Here is a 19,823-nt window from a genome sequence, read left to right as displayed (position 1 = left end):
TGAAGTAAATATTTTTTTTATACTTATGTTATACTTACCTCCACTGTGCAGCTCGTTTTGCACAGAGTGGCCCCGATCCACGTCTTCTGGGGTCCCTCGGCGGCTGTATCACCTCCTCCTCGCAAGAACGTTCCACCTTCATGCGAGCAAGCTTGCATGGTGAAAAGTTATTGTGGGCACACTCCCGTGACACAGCCGGCGGTCATAGCCGCCGACTGTATCATACTGCGCGTCACAGGTTGCCGACAGAACCCGAACGTCGGTGCGCAGGCGCCGTATAGAGCCGCACCGACGTTCGAGTTTTTTCGTCAACCTGTGACGCGCAGTATGCGCCGTTCGGAAGCCTGTCAATCACAGGCAGTGCTTGGGAACGCCCACTCCCGTGGGATCGCCGTAAGGTCAAAATCGTGATAACGAGGTATGTCCTGAGAAAGAAAAAAAAAACACCGTCATTCTGTCGGTAGGATGGCGCGACTCCGTGTGATGTCAGAATTTTTTTTAAAGGGTGAACCTCCACTTTAACTCCAATACAGGTTAAGCTTTTATATTTAGTAAAAATTTTGTAAAATTTGCTGTGTATTTATCGGCTAATAACGATTTAAGTGGATTATTAGCAAAAATATTGATTTGATAAACATTTGCGCAAATATCCTGGGACCTTTAGAAATCTGTAGTACCTTCTTTTTGTTTTACTGATCATGTTCTTTCAGAAAATAAATGGTTTTGGTCTTTTACAAACTTTGAAAGCTATACGTGAAAAATAAAAAAGGCAATGGAAAAATTGCAAAAAGGGTCAGGCTACCTGAGTGTACACAATGCCCGACAACGAAAGGGTTAATCAATTTTTGGAATAAGGCTGTAGCGTAACAAAATGTGGAAAAAGTGAAGCGCTGTGAGTACTTTCCCGGATGCGCTGTATATAGTTACACTGGTCCAATCTGGATCAGTGGAAGTGTAAAAATATACCTGAAATTCATCTTTATCCACGATAAGTATTAAGTCTAGATCCCCCGCCCCCCCCCCCCCCCTCCAGTGTGAATAAGTTCACTTTCTGGAATCGTAACAACCGCAAATGTGTCACAAGAGGAATTTGGCCTCGTTGGTTACTATTGGATGGGAGGGGTTAAACTGAGCATCAATGGCCAATCAGACAATTTCTAGCCATTTTCTTGATGATTTTTTTTCATTTTTTTTTTTTCTTTTGTGTCCCCTCCTTTTTCCCTCTCTCTTCTCTTCTGTATCTCCTCCTCACTTTGCTTCCTTTTCTCGTCTTCTGATTGCGCAGACAACCCCGCTGTCTGCACGCCGGCGCTGGTCCATCCAAGTGATTAACGACTTCCCGGTATTGTGCCCTCTGCTGAGTAACCCACCTTTTTGTGTTCCCTTCACATCTCTATGAATAGTCAGAGAATCCAAGATCACGCTTCTGTCTCTGGTACAACGTGTAATGAAGTCCCTGCCGTGGTCGATGGTCTGCGCTGAACTTACAACTTGTCTGTAAGGGTCAGTTGACATTGGCGTGCTGTGCGAGGTCGCATGTGATTCTCACTGCAGTGCAAATCGCATGCGGCAGCAGCACCCCCCGACAGCTGATGGAAACGTGAGCTGCGGGTGCCGACATTGCTGGACTCCAGGACAGGTAAGTGTCCTTTTATGAAAAGCCAGCAGCTGCTGTATGTGTAGCTGCTGGCCTTTTTTTGGGGCGGAACACTGCTTTAAGTAGTGGATGCATTAAGATAAAAAAAAAAAAGACTTCTGCCTAAACAACCAGTGAGTAACATTTTGTAAAAAAAAAAAACAAAAAAACCCAGTTATGTGGTTAAGGTCTCCCATTGACCTGTATGTCTCCTCCGCTAAGCCAAGTTGGAATTATCAGCAACAGTTTAGCGTAAAACCATAAGGTCTGTTTAATTCTAAGAGAATAAAATGAACAGTCTGCATACACAATCCGTTACCAGGCCGACAAACAAAACTTGGCGTGCGTGATGACGTCGCCCTTGTAGGCCCCACAATATGCAATGCAATTTGCACACGCAGAGAACATCAGGAGCTGACCCGCTACCCTGCCCAATGTCTTCTTTCTACAGAGATTGAGAGTTTGACCACTTTAAGGCTGCAGCCCAACTCAGGACGTGGTTGAGAGACTTCAGTTGTTTTGTTCTTGGGCTCTCTGTCTAGTTATTACCTTTTTTATATCGGGAATGTTGCATCTCGCACCGCTTCTTAGATCTGCTTCCCCTCTTGCTTTGCGTAATCTGTTCTGTTCCTCAGACTCCTGTGTTGCTTGTGCTGGATGTTTGCACTCTCTCTCACCTCCACACCACACTGGCTGTTGTCTGATATATATATTTTTTTTATTATTATTATTATTTTTTTTGTGTTGTATTTCGGGTGCTTTGTTTTTCCCTTGGCCTCTTTCAGCCCTTTTTCTTTAATCCTTCTACTTGTTGTGCCTGTAAAGTGTCTGACTGGCTATACTGTGCATCCACTGGTGACTGCTCACAGACTTTGTGCAGGTCGGGGGTTTGTGGGGCACAAAATCTGTCATTCTGGGGGGGTGCACTTGGTGAATTCTGCGAGGAAGTGATAGCATGAGAACTTGGGAGTGGCTTCTTTAAGGTTTTTGTTGGGTTTTGAATATCTCGTGAATCTTCACCTCTACGCAAGGTAAGTTTTGAAACGTTGGACCGCTTGTACTTGGTTTGTTTTCTGTCTGTTTTTATATAATGTTTAGGATGTTTTGTCATGTCTGCAGTAATTACCACTTCAGTACTAAAGTCATTTTTTTTATTTATTTTTCACACTTTTTATATAAATTAGAATTATTTTTTCTTCTAAAATGACTTGGAGAAAGTAAAACCCATTAGGGTTTACTTCCTCTTTGTTCCCTGCAAAGTAAAAGCATAATGGGTTAGTATGCGTCGCATACTAGCTTATTATGTGCCACTTAGAAAAAACCCGCAATGTCAGTGCTGTCCCAGCCACGTAATCGCGTCCATCTTCAACCCCTCTTCCTTCCAGGGCCGTGGGCTCTGCTATTGGCCAGAGTTGTGTGACATGCGCGGGAGCTGATGGTCACGGCACGTGCCCTTTCTTCAGTGCGCATGCGCCAAATATGCCGACCAGTGTGCCTCCCGAGATATGTACATCACATATCCCAGGAGGCATAGGCTTTTATTGAGGAAAGGCATGGGGGGGGGGGGGTGCCTGTCCGCACGCCATTGGGAGGTGTACTGGCTGAACCCAGAACAGCCGGCAGCCTAGCAATGACGTTGCAGAAAAAAGACAACGCTGGATCCGCTGGGTGTGCGAGTATCAAAAGTTAGTAGAACTCGCCACCAGGTAGATGAGGCTTAAAAAGGGGAAGGGGGGTTGGCTTGGAGGGTAAAGTGGAGGAGGAAGCGGTGCTGGATCAGTAATCTGACATGACACACGGTGCCACCTTGTATACAGATTACTGATCCATTACCGCTTCCTCCTCCACTATCTGACAAGACGCACACCGTCACCTTATATACAGATAGTGGAGGAGGAAGCCGTGATGGCTCACTAACCTGTATATAAGGTGATGGGGTGTGTCTTGTCAGATAGTGGAGGAGGAAGCAGTGCTGGATCAGTAATCTGATATGACACACGCTTCCACCTTATATACAGATTACTGATCCATTACTGCTTCCTCCTTCACTATCTGACAAGACGCACACTGTCACCTTGTATACAGATATTGGAGGAGGAAGCAGTAATGGATCAGTAATCTGTATATAAGGATGTGGGGGGGGGTGTCTGGTCAGATAGTGGGGGAGGAAGCGGTGCTGGATCAGTAATCTGTATATAAGGTGACAGGGCTGTCTGGTCAGATAGTTGAGAAGGAAGCCGTGATAAATCAGTAATCTGTATAGAAGGTGACGGTGTGTCAGATAGTGGAGGAGGAAGCAGTAATGGATCAGTAATCTGTATATAAGGTGACGGTGTGTCAGATAGTGGAGGAGGAAGCAGTAATCTGTATATAAGGTGACGGGGGGGTGGTGTGTGTCTGGTCAGATAGTGGAGGAGGAAGCAGTAATGGATCAGTAATCTGTATATAAGGTGGGGGGGGGGGGTGTCTGGTCAGATAGTGGAGGAGGAAGCAGTAATGGATCAGTAATCTGTATATAAGATGATGGGGGGGGGGGGTGTCTGGTCAGATAGTGGAGGAGGAAGCAGTAATGGATCAGTAATCTGTATATGACGTGATGGAGAGAATTTTCTAGATTAGCGATACAATGTTGCGTTGTATTCTCCGGATATCTGACAGCCAATGGGAAAACATATTTAGTGTTACCATCTGATAAATGGGCGGGGCTAAGCAGCAGATTTGATTTCTATGTCTCCAGTAAATGTTTGTAGTCCGTTTTTGTCCACCAGATGAAGTGTAACCGTTATATGTGATCCCCGCCCCATCCCCCACGCCCGGGGGGAACTGACTTCCCTCTTCGTACAGAATAAACTGATTTCTGTCCAACTTTTCTATCCCTAGAAATCTCGCCGGTGGAAATCCAAGAGGGAGAGCAGCGACTCCGGCTCCCGGCCAATCAAAGCAGCCGGGAAAGTGATCATACAAGATATTTCCTGTCTGCTGACCGTGCACAAAGCCCTGGGAGAGATGTACATGTGAGTGATGAGGAGACGTTCCCTCAAAGACGCTTGTTCTTATAACTCTATGAACCTGTCTGGGCCGAGAAAACCTTTCACTACACTGGATCTGAATATAGGAAGTGAAGGTTTCCTCTGCTAGAAGAAACATCTAGAAATGTTCAAATGGAACGAAGGGCAGCAATACTCCCCTCTGTTCTCATGGTCCGAGTCCTGCGAGATCCCCTGCCGGTGCCGTCATCTTCTTCCAGGTGCAAGACCTGGGCCATTTTAATTTGATTTGATTTGTCGGTGTGCGATAATGGTGCATGATGACGTCACTCCTGTGCGATAATGGTGCATGATGACGTCACTCCTGTGCGATAATGGTGCATGATGATTGAAAAACAAGGAGAGTGTAGCCTCTTTTAGAATAAAGATACAAAAGGTGCCTACATCCCATTTAGTATGTAAAATAGTGAGACCAGAATAATTGGCAACATTGGCTGCTTGGGGCCAATGAACGTCAGCATTTAGGTCAAGGGGAAAGGGAAGGAATTTTGGTAGGGACTTTTCATGGCACTGATAGGAGACGGTCTGATAAAAGATAACAATATTTATTTAACAAAAAAATGAGTACAATACAAAGACAGTTTAAGAACAAGCCCCACATTACACATCTAATGTGTAATGTGGGGCTTGTTCTTAAACTGTCTTTGTATTGTACTCATTTTTTGTTAAATATTGTTATCTTTTATCAGACCGTCTCCTATCAGTGCCGCGAAAAGTCCCTACCAAAATTCCTTCCCTTTCCCCTTGACCTAAATGCTGACGTTCATTGACCCCAAGCAGCCAATGTTGCCAATTATTCTGGTCTCACTATTTTACAATGGTGCATGATGCACTGTGCAGCTTGGCCTCGCCCCTACTCCCTCACCACTGCATTTGATTGATGGCAGCAGAAGCCAACGAGTCCAGTGAGGATGAAGAAAAAGCAGGTCCTAAGAACTAGTGTCCCCACTCAAAAATTTCAGGGCGGGGGGGGGTCTTAATCAGAAAGGAGCGTGGCCTTGGCAGGAAGGGGTTGGTCAAATTTAAATTAGGGGGTGCAAGAGTTTAGTCAGGCCTAGAGCAGCACAAAACCTAAATACACCACTGGACCCAGATCTGGCTCGGGTAAGTCTGCGGAGAATGCATTACAGGGAAAAACCCTTTTTGCCTTTTCATCCACTTTAATATTTGAAGATGGAGCAGCAGGTGACCCTAGAAGCGGGCTGATCTGTGACCCTAGAAGCAGGCTGATGTGTGACCCTAGAACAGCCTTTCTCAACCAGTGTGCCGCGGCACACTGGTGTGCCGTCAGAGGTTCTCAGGTGTGCCGCGGGGGTCAGTGGAGAGAAGGCTGTCAGATGAGCTCTCCTGCCGAACTGTGAGAAGCTCTGTCGGCTTCAAAAGTGAAGTGCAGAGGAGTGTGCTGTGCTCTCTGCTTCCCCCTAGAGTGCAGTACCCGGCTGAATGAGGAACCTGGAAAGGTACTGAGCTAGAAGCTAGATTCATTTTAAAATTGCTTTATACATGGGTCTGTGTGTGTCTGCACATGTTAGTGTCTGTCTGTGTGTGTGTGTATGTGTATGTATGTATGTGTGTATGCGTGTGTAAGCATGTGTATGTTACTTTTAATCCTGACCCCCCCCCCCATTCCTGTACCACCAGAATGTGTTTTGTAGGGCTTGTTTGATAGCAGCAAGGACTGCTGCTCCTCTGAAAAGCAATCCATGCACAGATCGCTTTTTAGAGTCATTTGACAGGTGGTAAAGAGGCATTATGTTGCCTCTTTACCACCTGTTTCAAGCCCATAAATACAGCATCACTACACCGCAACCGTGCAATGCACACAGTTGCGGGGTAGTTGCAGTGCAGCCCCATAATAGCTCAACCCAGTGGTTTTACTGCACCTATGACATGTGAACAAGCCCTTGGTTCCCATCTGTGTAGCTGCATGTAGGGCAGTCCATTCATTTCCGTACCCACAAAATGCAGGGAAACAAGTCCCCAAACTTTTTTTTTAATTGCACTGCAGCAAAAGCACCCCCCGTTTTCCAATGTGTGGGGGTACCATTAAGAATTAATGGTACCCCTAAAGAGCAGAGCATTTGTCTGTGTGTCAGGAATGAGCACGACTTGGCGCGTGTTCTCCGACACACCGTAATGTGAACCAAGCCTTGGACTGGGGTGCCTCAAGACTGAAAATATTTTTTAAGGGTGCCCCGACTAGAAAAAGGTTGAGAGACACTGCCCTAGAAGCAGGCTGATGTGTGACACTGGAAGCAGGCTGATGGGTGACCCTGGAAGCGGGCTGACGTGTGACCCTGGAAGCGGGCTGACGTGTGACCCTGGAAGCGGGCTGACGTGTGACCCTGGAAGCGGGCTGACGTGTGACCCTGGAAGCGGGCTGACGTGTGACCCTGGAAGCGGGCTGACGTGTGACCCTGGAAGCGGGCTGACGTGTGACCCTGGAAGCGGGCTGACGTGTGACCCTGGAGGCGGTCTGACGTGTGACCCTGGAGGCGGTCTGACGTGTGACCCTGGAGGCGGTCTGACGTGTGACCCTGGAGGCGGTCTGACGTGTGACCCTGGAGGCGGTCTGACGTGTGACCCTGGAGGCGGTCTGACGTGTGACCCTGGAGGCGGTCTGACGTGTGACCCTGGAGGCGGTCTGACGTGTGACCCTGGAGGCGGTCTGACGCGTGACCCTGGAGGCGGGCTGACGCGTGACCCTGGAAGCGGGCTGACGCGTGACCCGCGTTCAGCTTTCATCACTGTGATTTTGTTTTTTTGTCTTTTTTTCAGATTGAACCGCGGTAACCTCCAGGAGATGTGTCAGAAGAATGCAGCTTCAGCGCTCAGCGTCGGCCGCAGGGATCTGGTGCAGGTAAGAAATACAGATGCACTATAAAGCTGAATTCCACCCTTGCCTTCAGTCTTTCCCAGTTGTACCGGTTCCTCTCCTGTAATGTAATCTCTTACTCTGATTTAAATGCACACTCGAAACGTCTCGCAGTGTGCTTTAAAAGCTGCAGCAAGTCAGAGCCCACTTCCTTTCCTGGCCGGAGCACACCCAGCAACATTTAGATCTTTTTTATTCGTTGGATTTAAAGTGATTCTAAAGGCTCATGGGTATTTCATATCTTTTCATATGTTTTCTCTGTTAGGTTTGGGCTTTGGCTGCTGCTGCTAATGATATGTGTCTGACCCCCAAATCCGACCCCGATGCAGAAACTCCCTGGGCACATCACCCATTCGGTCGCCAACTGCTGGAATCGCTGTAAGTTTTATGCTGTATGGAGCCCCAGACCGAGGGGGAGTGACCGTTATTTCGTGTTTTCCTCCATTTGTGAAATAATCCCACCAGCTGTTGTCTCCTCCCACCGAGCTGCTTGGCGAGGGTCTTGTAGCCCATTCCAGCCTTGTGCAGGTCTCCGATCTTCTCCCCGACATCCTTGGACAGATCTTTGCTCTTGGCCATGGGGGAGAGATTGGAATCTGATTGGTTGATTGCTTCTGTGGACAGGTGTCTTCTATACAGGTAAGAAGCTGAGATTAGAAGCACTCCCTTTAGCTACTTAAAGTGGAGTTCCAGCCATTTTTTTATGTTTGTCTGTGCTGCATGCCCTAATCTCATAGTGTTCAGAATGGACAATTTTTATTTATTGTGTTGCTTGTAAATACCTTTATTTTGTAGTCCTTCATTACTTCCTCCTCCTTATTAGCCTAGGCTAATAAGGTCACATGGCTATTTGCAAGGGTTTCTGGGATAGGCATCATGTTTCCCAGTAGTCCTTGCAAACCTGACTGAAACCTATTACATCGCTTGTGCAACACTGAGCGTGTGCGAGATATGCAAAGCTGAAATCCAGGAAGTCATACAGTCTGGCTTCATGATGCCCACACTTAAGATGGCCACGGTCTATTTCTAGATTATAAACGATCTAAATGCTGTAACAACCTAACAAAACGGACCTTAGTTTACAGACTAACTTTACTAGAATACATTAAGCTTGTGTATTACAGGGGTATTTATATTTAAAAAGTGAAATTGTGGGTGGAACTCCCCTTTAAGGACAGCTGCACGCCGATAGACGCCGACAGAATGGCACGGCTGGGCACAAGGGCGTGCAGGTTTGTCCCCTTTAAGAACCCTCACCTGGTCCCAAGCTCCATGACCGCGCCCGCGGGACCCGTGGACCCGATCGCCGCCGGTATCCCAGGATCGGGTCACAGAGCTGAAGAACGCGGAGAGGTGATTGTAAACAAACCTTTCCCAATTCTTCCCAGTGGCTTGTCAGTGATCGTCTGTTCCTTGTCATAGGGAACGACGATCAGTGATATTGCACGCCCAGCCACGCCCCCATACAGTAAGAATCACACACTAGGGCACACTTAACGGCGCCCCCTAGAAGTTAACCCCTTCACTACCAGTGTCATTTTCACAGTAAGCAGAGCATTTTTTTTAGCACTGATCGCTGTATAAATGACAATGGTCCCAAAAATGTGTCAAATGTCTCCGATGTGTCCGCCGTAATGTCACAGTAACGATAAAGATCGCTGATCGCTGCCATTATTAGTGAAAAAAAAATTAATAATAAATGCAATAAAACTATCCCCTATTTTGTAGACGCTATAACTTTTGCGTAAACCAATCAATCAACGCTTATTGCGATTTTTTTTTTTTTTTTTTTTTTTTTTACCAAAAATATGTAGAAGAATACGCAAAAAGGGGCCTGGTCCTTTAGCTGCATAATGGTCCGGGGCTGAAGTGGTTAAGAGAGTGCTCCCAATCTCAGCTTGTTACCTGTATAGAAGTCACCTGGGAGCCAGAAATCTTACTGATTGATAGGGGATCAAATTCTTATTTCACTCATTAAAATGCAAATTAAAAAATGTTGAAATGTGTTTTTCTGGATATTTTTGTTCTCTCGCTGTTAAAAATTGACCATAAAAAAATGACAGGCTGATCATTTCTTTGGCAAACCTACAAAATCAGCAGGGGAGCAAATACTTTTTCCCCTAAAGGTGAACTTGTCCTCCTGACTTCCCTGTCTTATTGCTTCTCTCTCTTCTTACAGGCTGGCCCATTACTGCCACTTACACGATGTCCAGACCTTGGCCATGCTGTGTAGTATGTTTGAGGTCAATCTCCAACCACAAGGCAATGGCGTCTCCTCCTGCCACCCGTTCCCTTCCCGCTCCAGTCACAGACGATATGTAAGACTCCCGCTTTCCTCCTCTTTCCATCATTTCCGTTTGGCAAAGATGCCAATACTCATTGTGTGGTGTTGTGTTTTCAGCCCAGTTTCACGTCCTCCGGTTCAGGGTCCAGCATATCAGATCCAGGCTTTGGTACCGGCGGCTGGAGCGGTGGTAAGACTTATTTCTTTTATCTGTGCTCAACACTACAGGTCCCAGCATGGCTGATGTGGTAGCCGAGTGCTGCTCAGTAGATAATATGTATCACTTTACCCATTTATGGCAGAATGACAGGTTCTCCCGATGGCAAACTCCTCACCCACCCACTTGCATTCATTGTTCTGAGAAATACCGGGTACTCCTCCTGGGTATGGTGGAGCGTGAGACCTCCTCTGCTTCTGTTTTTGCTTTGCATCTTTTAAGGTTCTTTGCCGGAAGCAATAAAACCTCTGTAGTGTATTAACCACTTAAGACCCAGAGCCTTTAGGCAGCTAAAGGACCCGGCCAGGTTTTGCGATTCGGCACTGCGTGGCTTTAACTGACAATTGCGCGGTCGTGCGACGTGGCTCTCAAACAAAATTGGCGTCCTTTATTTCCCACAAATGGATCTTTCTTTTGGTGGTATTTGATCACATCTGCGGTTTTTTATTTTTTTGCCCGATAGCGGGGCGCTTTTAATCCCCGCTAGCGGCCCAAAACACTTGATTTAAATGGGCAGGGGCACTGTAGAAGCGGTGCATACACAGCCTCAAGGATGCAGCTTGCAGGACTTTTTTGGGCGTCCTGCCAGCGCACCGCTCCAGTGTGAAAGCACTCAGGCTTTCACCCAGAAGTGAGAGGCTCCTTACAGGCGCTATTTTTAGCGCTATAGCGCCTGTAAAGCGCATCAGTGTGAAAGCAGCCTTATGTTATAAAAATCACTAAAATGGCCAGAGCAACACGGCTTTCGCCAAGGATACAGTTCTCAGACTTCCTATGGGGGCAGATGGAGTTGTGGGGGGGGGGGGGGGGGGGGGGCAGAAGACGAGGTAAATATCACGTTAAAAAAAAATGTAACTTTTAAAATCTCTTTAATATTTCTTCAATTTTTGTAATGGTGTGCCTTCAACTATTTTGTTAAGATCACAGCCATTATATAAGCATTTCTTATCAGAATGTTGTTTAACAGGGTTCTGCAGAAACTAGAGACTTAAAATATGAAACCCACAAGAAAAGTGTATGTTACCCTCAGCAACCAATCGGATCCTTGCTTTCATTTTCAGTAGTAGAATGACAGCTGGATTTGACTGCTCTGACACACACATACTGTATATAGCATTGCATCCAGTCGTTTAATATAGGTTGCATAGATACTGTGTCCTTATTTCTTGTATGTTCTCCTTTTGGACAGGCGGACAAGATGGCGACCACGCAGTGCCATGGGGTGACGCTTCTCCTGATGACTACCGATATAGCAATATTAACTATGTAGACCCTCGGGAACGGGAGAAAGAACAGCATGACAAGAATAAAAGGTAATCAATTGAAAGGGAACCAGGGGGGGAAAAAATATTTCACTGAAAGAGGGGGAGCGGCCATTTAATGTCCCTGGCGGTATGATTATGTCAGATTTTTGATGTTTAAAGCGGTACAATTGTTTTGCGTGGAAATTTGGCATTTTTTATATTGTAGGTCTGTAATTCTTAAAAATAACTCCCTTAAATCTGTCCAAACAAAAGTCTAGTAATATAATAAATAACTATAAATAATTTATAACAAATAATATTATAATAAAAATTATTCAATAATGTAATCAAGTCAAAAACACTGAAATTTGCTCAGTTGCAGAATTGTCGCTGAATTTCCCCACAAATCGCTATCACTTAATTCTGCAAGTGATTCTAATTTATTATCGCTGTTTTCTAGCTGCTCTAAAAACACTTTTTTGATGTAAAGGGACACTTTTTGGTCTCCAGTTTCCAGGCAGAAAAAACTGTATTTATAATATAAAACCGCATGCAGGGCACTGGACAGACCACTAGGGACAAAACGGATGTGTAATTATTTGATACAGTATTGTAATCTGTAACATTACATTGTACTGTATGGATATTGTGTTTTTAATTTGGCGCCGAACTCCGTCCCCGTGCGTTGCAAAGCTCGCAGAGAACGGAGCTCGGCACTCGGGCACTGCGAATCAAGCGGAGGAGGAGACGGCTCACAGACACAGTGGGGATATATAGCAGGATCCAGGGGATAAGGTAAGTAACTTTCCCTGGATACTGCGATGCGATCCTGAGTGTGGCTTGGGGTTACCGCTTTTGGTAGTGAAAATTCACCCCGAGCCGCACTCGGGATTACCGCTAAGGAGGTTTGTAACGGTCACCACTGTTTACGATACTCCATTCCATCAACCCACGACAGCTTATCCGACAGTCCGACAAGCCAGCAGACACGATCCATAAGAATTCCCTCAGAAAGACGAGACATACGCTCTGTGTTCTGAGTCAAATGAATGAACCCTTTTAATGGTTAGCTCTCTTATATACAGTACAAGCATGTTACAGTAATCGAAGGAACAAAGACACTCTCTCCACCCACACATCACACAATGGGGCTTCAATACACCTTCTTTTAGATAATGACATTCAGAGGAGTCAATTATCCCCCAGACGTCCGGACTCCGATAATAAGTGATTCGCCTGCATAATACACATTCCTATGTCAGATGTTTTGGCACCGATCTGACATAATTAACATGACCTAATTACTACAGTTGACAAGTACATTCCACACACAAAACCGTATTAGCATACATAATGAAAGGTCTAGGAGCCAGGCTGAATTAACACCTAAAAGCTAGACATCTGACCTTTACAGACTTAATTAGCATCTCACAATGGAATTTCCAGGAGCAGATGCAATTAACACCTCAAAAGCATGCCCCCCCCCCCCCCATTGAATGAAAACCCTCCATTTGGAGTCAGACTTTAACAACTTGTAATATTCCAAGATATCCTGCAAAACATGAATTATCATTTATCAGTCCCCCTATGCCCAAAAGGAGCACAGGGTGACCCTAGACCCAAGAGTCATTAGTGACGCTGGCACAGGAGTACCCCTCATCCTTCAAAAGTCTCTGGGTATCACGGGTCATTCCGTTACAATGTTAATCCAGTGAGTGGGGAAAGAAGAGCGTTTTTAAAGGGGTATCCTGAATGCAGTAGGGAATGGGTTGTAGACAGTTAGTGAGATTCCAAAATGTAGTGGAGGGGTTAGAATGGTCAGGGTTCCAGAACTCGGTAGAGAGGAGCAGTGGGTGGTTAAAGGGTAGATTCCAGAATTCACGGATGGAAGGTGAGTAGGCTGTAAGAAGCAGGACCATTTTAAGGCACATTCCAAAATTCAGTTGGAGTTACGGGGGTAGCCATCTAAAGTGTGATTCCTGAAGTCTGGAATGGAGGAGGAGTAGCCCGCTAAAGGGGATTGCAGAATTCAGCGAGAGACGTGTTGCAGTAATTTCAAAGTGGGTTTCCCAGAATTCAGTGGGAAAAGGGTGGGCAGTGAATGTTCAAGGCAACACCAGGGCTTGACAAATTTGCTTTGAATCTAGGAGCCAGCTAGTGCACATGCGCGGCAATCTGTAACGTGTATTGCAGTCAACGGTTTAATGTGTAGCCCCCCCCCCCAATGCGTGCGTTTTATGTTTGTACGTGCCTATATGTGGGGGTGTATTTTATGTTCTTGATTGTTACGTTTTGTTTTTTTCCATCACATGGGGACAAAAAGTCCCTTATGTGATGATTATTTGGTGACAAGTTCTCTTTAATGAGACATCCAGGTCCCTGCATGTCGCCCCTGTGCTCCACTGAATGTAATGATCTCGAATTCGAATTTCATTAAGGGGTTGTAAAGGTACAATTCCCCCCCCCCCCCCCTAAATATCTTCCTTTCCCTCAGTGCCGTCCTCCTTCACTTACCTCATCCTTCCGTTTTGCTTTTAAATGTCCTTATTTCTTCTGAGAAATCCTCACTTCCTGTTCTTCTGTCTGTAACTCCACACAGTAATGCGAGGCTTTCTCCCTGGTGTGGAGTGTCGTGCTCACCCCCTCCCTTGAACTACAGGAAAGTCAGGACGCCCACTAACACACAGCTCCGTTCTCTATCTGCAACGTAGAGAGCGTCCTGACTCTCCTGTAGTCCAAGGGAGGGGGGCGAGCACGACACTCCTGTGTCCACTCTCTTCCCTCCCCTCTACCCTGCGGCGCCCGCTATGCTGGTCTTGGTCCAACAGATGGGCAAGCAGAGCCTGGGATTCATAGCGGGAGGGAACTTTACCTTCGTGTGCTGAAGCAATTGGGTGGCAGCGGTGCCACCCAAATGCTTTCACCTGACAAGTGATCCCTGCTGCTTGCCCGTAGAAATAAAAAAACTACCTGCCCAGCACCCAGAACTGCATGTCCTTGGCGTCAGGTGATACAAATTGTGCATCCCTGCAACAGTGAATAGACTGACAAAAGCCCAGGTGCCAGGACACCATTTCTAGTCGCCATGGCTACTTGGCGCCTGGGATTTGTTAAGCCCTCCAAGAGGAAGGTAGCAAGCTAAAAGAAAGTCCTTGTTTTCAGGAACTCAAAAACTGAAGACCTTTTATTCTCATTATGGACAATTAATCTGTAAGGCAGCCATTGCAATCAGTTTTATTTAGAAGTACCTGAACATGTTCTCTTTAGAGCCGGTTCACATAGGGGCGACCCATCAGGCGACTCAGCCGCCTGACAAGTCGCGGTCCGCAGTAGTCAATGGAACCGTTCTAATAAGAGCGACGCAAGTCGCTCCGACTTAGAAAAAGGTTCCTGTACGACTTTGGGGGCGACTTCAATACAGAAGTCATTTTGCAAGCTGCCTCTCAAGTCGCCTTGAGATCGCCTTGCCGAGTCGCCGCCAAAGTCGTGCCGCCTTTAAGGGTCGCAATACTGCTAGCAAGATCACAAGCACACATTGAGTGGCGGCATGTACCCTCAAATGTGTTTCGGAACCCCTAGGGACACCTGATAACCCCCAGGATCTCCATCATGCAAATCATGCAACACTGATGTCATGTTCTGACCCGCACCATCACCCTTCACTGTGCTGATTGTTTCTTGGTGTAATGTTTTTTATTTTTTTCTTCTGTGCTTTATGATTACATTTTTTCCCCCCCCCACATAGAATCTTGGACCCAGCGAATGCACAGCAGTTCGATGACTTTAAGAAGTGTTATGGAGAGATCTTGTACCGCTGGGGTCTGCAAGAGAAGAGGGCAGAGGTTCTAAAATTTGTCTCGTGCCCTCCAGAGCCACATCGCGGCATTGGTGAGTGTTAACAGAAATATTTCCGAAACTGTTGCATTTGGGAATCCATTTATTAAGCAGGGGCTTAGTTACCATAGCCATACCTCCTGCGTGTCTATGGACAAGCAGTGCAAACAAATGTCAACTACCCCCCCCCCCCCCCCCCCCCCCCCCCCCCCCCCCCGCCTATAACTGGCCTTCACAGCAAGGAGCACATGGAAGGGCAACACCATGTAAAGCAAAACCAAAGAAAATTCCCAACTCAACTTACCTGCTGGCCTGCAACCATCCGAATTCTCCTGTCTGTCTGCGGAGAATTGCGATGGTTTCATGCGCACACATTTGCAGATGCATGCGTAAGCTGCAGAGGCCTCTTCAATGTATCATCTGCAGTCTCACATTTTTGGGAGCCTCCATAGTAGAAGCACAAGCATAATAATAGAGGGCCGTGAGCCTGGAGGGAGCCGTGGCCATTTGTTTGTACTATCGGAATATTGGCGGGAGGGACGCACTGGACAACTCTGCTGCCATTGTGCTGCACGCTGGGTGTCCAGTCCTGTAAGAATATTGAGTTTGATTATTTAGTTCCATTGTTAAGAACCGTGATTTGTCCTCACCGTGCGTCCTTCTTATTTTTTTCCATCAGAATTCGGAGTCTATTGCAGCCACTGCCGTAGCGAGGTGCGGGGAACGCAGTGCGCCATCTGCAAGGGATTCACCTTCCAGTGCGCCATCTGCCACGTTTCTGTCCGGGGCTCCTCCAACTTCTGCCTCAGCTGCGGTCACGGAGGACACACATCGCACATGCTGGAGTGGTTCAGCACACAGGAAGTCTGCCCAACCGGCTGCGGCTGCCATTGCCTGTTGGAGAGCACCTTCTGAGGGTCTTGAGCGACTGCGCAGAGCGCCTTTAATAAAGACTTCACCTGAATGATCCGTTCACAATCGTGTCTCCTGCCGAGGATCCAACTTTAGGAGATTTTGTGGTTGGCACAAACTGGATCCCCTGTGTGTGTCTCCAGGTCTGGGTTTGCGCTCCTTAGTCCGGGTCTGGGTCCGCGCTCCTTAGTCCGGGTTTGGATCCGCGCTCCTTAGTCCCGGTTTGAATCCGCGCTCCTTAGTCCGGGTTTGGATCCGCGCTCCTTATTCCGGGTCTGGGTTTGCGCTCCTTTGTTCCGGATGTGGGTTTGCGCTCCCTAGACCGGGTGTGGGTTTGCGCTCCCTAGTCCGGGTGTGGGTTTGCGCTCCCTAGTCCGGGTGTGGGTTTGCGCTCCCTGGTCTGGGGGACATGCATCGAATTATCTGACTTCAGGGAAGTTTTAGAATTGCCTCCATATTTTTGGGGGGGCTGAAAGAGACCTTGACTTCATGGAATTTGCCAATGTGAAGGTGGGGTCCTGAGTGGCTACCAACATCTCTAGATTAATATATTCTGCTGTATATAGATTTTATTGGCCGCCATCGACCAGCTCCTGGTGTTAGTTCCAGGACAAGCAAGGACGTGATGCTGCGAGGATTTGGTTTGCTGAGGGATGCTTAAAAATCCGGCAAACGCAATATCCATCAGTGAGATCATCAGATGTTTTTTCACCTTAATGCATAGATTCGGAGAGTCGCGTGTCGTTCCGTGTGTCAGCGGCTCCCCCGCACCCTCTGGCCAAATGCGGTACTGCACGCCCCATTAGCTTGCATTCTGAGACAAAACACTCGCAAACCGAGTTGGGATTTAAAAAAGCAAAAAAGTTGCTCGTTATTCCAAACGCTCGTTAACCGCGTTACTCGTGAACCGCGGTTCCACCGTATTGGATTGTTGCCGCTCTCACTTTGCAATATTTGTACGAAGCGCACTGACATTTATGTACAGCCGGATTTCTCTTGTTGTTATATTGAAAAACTTTAATAAAATATCAATAAAAGAGAAAAGTTTGTTTTGGGAATAACAATCAATGCCTAGTGACAGGACACTGATGGTCTGCTCCCTGTCATCGGCGATCAGTGATGTGTCACTCGTAGCCCCCACAGTTAGAATCACTCCCTAGGACACGCTTAACCCCTTCCTTGCCCCCTAGTGGTTAACCCCTTCCCTGCCAGTCACATTTGCACAGTAATCAGTGCTTTTTTAAAGGCACTGATCGCTGTAAAAATGATAATGGTCCCAAAATAGCATCAAGTGTCTGATGTGTCCGCCATAATGTCGCAGTCACGATAAAATTGGTGATCGCTGTCATTACTAGTAAAAAAAAATAAAAAAAGATTAATAGATATGCCATAAATCTATCCCCCTATTTTGTAGACGCTATAACTTTTGCGCAAACCAATCAATAAACGCTTATTGGGATTTTACCAAAAATATGTAGAAGAATTCGTATCGGCCTAAACTGAGGAAAACAAATGTTTTTATATATATTTTTACGGATATTTATTATAGCAAAAAGTAAAAAAAATATTGCTTTTTTTTTATATATATATTTTTTTCAAAATTGTCGCTCTATTTTTGTTTATAGCGCAAAAAGATAAACGCAGAGGTGATCAAATACCACCAAAATAAATCTCTATTTGTGGGGGGGGGGGGGGGGGGAAGGACGTCAATTTTGTTTGGGTGCCACGTCGCACGACCGCGCAATTGTCAGTTAAAGCGACACAGTGCGAAATCGCAAAAAGTGCTCTGGTCTTTAAGCAGCCAAATCCTCCGGGGCTGAAGTGGTTAAAGTAGAACTATAGACAAATAATTTATTTATTTTTTTCATTTTGGATGGAGTAAGGGAGGGTTATAACCCCTGTAAGGTTTATTTTTGAATCCTTGCATAGAGAGATAGTTCTGTGTACCCGGCACTATCCGTCTTCAAAGGTAAGAGTATTCCATTCCCTATCGGAGGTAGGGGGTCCTATGGAAATGGTACATTCAGATTTATGGTTTTGGTCGGAGTTCTCCTTCATCCTCGGCTTTTCACCGGCGGCCCATCAATCACGGGGGCCGATGTCTCTCCTTGTTCCCGGCACAGACCCGCTGACTCGCACTTCCCCGCATGCAAACTGAGTCATTTCAGCATCGGGATCCGGATCTTGTTACCTCCACCTGATACACGCCAACGCTTTTCAATTGTGTCGCTGTTTCTGTTTGCTGGTTGTTGTGTCTCTACTACACACGCGTCCGCCTGAGTGACCTCTGAACAGATTGGGTGCTGCTTCCCATCAGTGGGGGGGGGGTGCTCATTGTCTCCGCTTATTCGGGTACCAATGGATTGGAAGTGTCACCAAAGAACCTTCTTCATTAGGACTCGAGGTGTTGATTGGGATCAGATGATGAAGTTTCATTGTAGCAACTTGCTTTAACAATAAGAATCCATTTACTCTGAAACACTGCCCAACCCTGGGGCCCAACCTGTAACTTGGGTGCTGCAGGTGGCCCTTTAAAATCAATGGTACAGCCCTTAGGGCCTTGGTGCCCAATTTGTAACCCGGGAGCTGTAGGTGGCCCTTTGAAACCAATGGTTCAGCCCTGGGGCCCAGTCTGTAACCTGGGAGCTGCAGGTAACCCTTTAAATCCAAAGGTGCAGCTTTTAGGGCCTTGGTGCCTAACCTGTAACTTGGGTGCTGAAGGTGGCCCTTTGGAACCAATGGTGCAGTTCTTGGGGCCCAATCTGTAACCTTGGAGCTGCAGATGGCCCTTTGGATCCAATGGTGCAGCTCTTAGGGCCCTGATGCCCAACCTGTAACTTGGGTGCTGCAGGTAACCCTTTAAAATCAATAGTACAGCCCTTAGGGCCTTGGTTCCCAATTTGTTACCCGGGAGCTGCAGGTGGCCCTTTGAAACCAATGGTGCAGCTCTTAGGGCCCTGGGGCCCAACCTGTAACTTGGGTGCTGCAGGTGGCCCATTGGAACCAATGGTAGCATCGCATGCTGACCACAGGGGAGGCATGATCACTGGTTGTTAAAAATGGCATCCGGTTTCGACTCCTTAACAACCACCCGCAGGCGTCCTTGACAACCAATGAATAGCTGGTTGTTAAGGACGCTGTCAGGGGCTGACTCCTTAACAACCAGCTATTTATGGCTAATGCACTGAATCCAATGCGTTATTGCATTTTTTCAACCACCTCAATACCGCACGCCATCATGTGATGTCCTGGTATTGAAGGGGGGGGGGGGAGATATCTGAATGATGGGGGCAGCTACAGGCATCATTCAGATATCCTTTTTTCAGCAGGTGATTCTGCGCACCATAAGAACGATCATAGTGGCAGTTCCACCGCTTTATCGTTCTTATAGGCAATGGGAGGGGACGTCCTCCCCCCGCCGCTGCCATCCGGTGCTTCTCTGGGGTCTCCCGTGCCACGGGGCCTCGGAGAACGAATCCGCTGGATGATGAGGTTAGAGATTTCTGTTGACCAGATGGTCACCTGTCATCTCTATGACCGCCGGAGGCCCGGGCGTGACGTACCCGGAAGTAAGCAAAGTCGCAATCGCGGTTGTCGGTGATTTTTTTTTTCCCGATCGCATGCTTTCCAGCCTGGAGGAGAGATGTGGGAGGGAGGGGGAGGTCTTATTGACTCCGCCTCTCTCCATAAAGATGACCTGTCACACACCATTCCTATTACAAGGGATGTTTACATTCCTTGTAATAGGGATAAAGGTGATCAAAATATATATAT

The 19,823-nt window shown here is 46.9% G+C and overlaps 1 protein-coding gene across 2 annotated transcripts in view; it reads left to right on the top strand.

Moving 5' to 3' along the window:
* The window catches only part of WDR59 (WD repeat domain 59), a 49,016-nt gene extending 31,903 nt beyond the window's left edge, over positions 1-17,113 (top strand). Inside the window, exons 19-27 of one of the 2 annotated variants that reach the window (XM_040329595.1) lie at positions 1,286-1,342; positions 4,517-4,650; positions 7,462-7,543; positions 7,824-7,936; positions 9,738-9,876; positions 9,960-10,032; positions 11,249-11,372; positions 15,049-15,191; positions 15,817-17,113. In XM_040329595.1, the coding sequence (XP_040185529.1) occupies positions 1,286-1,342; positions 4,517-4,650; positions 7,462-7,543; positions 7,824-7,936; positions 9,738-9,876; positions 9,960-10,032; positions 11,249-11,372; positions 15,049-15,191; positions 15,817-16,052 (1,101 nt within the window). In that variant the 3' untranslated portion in view covers positions 16,053-17,113. The remainder of the gene's footprint in view (positions 1-1,285; positions 1,343-4,516; positions 4,651-7,461; positions 7,544-7,823; positions 7,937-9,737; positions 9,877-9,959; positions 10,033-11,248; positions 11,373-15,048; positions 15,192-15,816) is intronic. The other variant, XM_040329597.1, reaches the window with a different exon arrangement.
* Positions 17,114-19,823: the final 2,710 nt, after the last annotated feature.

This window comes from Rana temporaria, chromosome 11 (assembly GCF_905171775.1).
Source record: "Rana temporaria chromosome 11, aRanTem1.1, whole genome shotgun sequence".
Lineage (NCBI taxonomy): Eukaryota > Metazoa > Chordata > Amphibia > Anura > Ranidae > Rana > Rana temporaria.
This window is presented reverse-complemented; position numbering and strand designations above follow the sequence as displayed.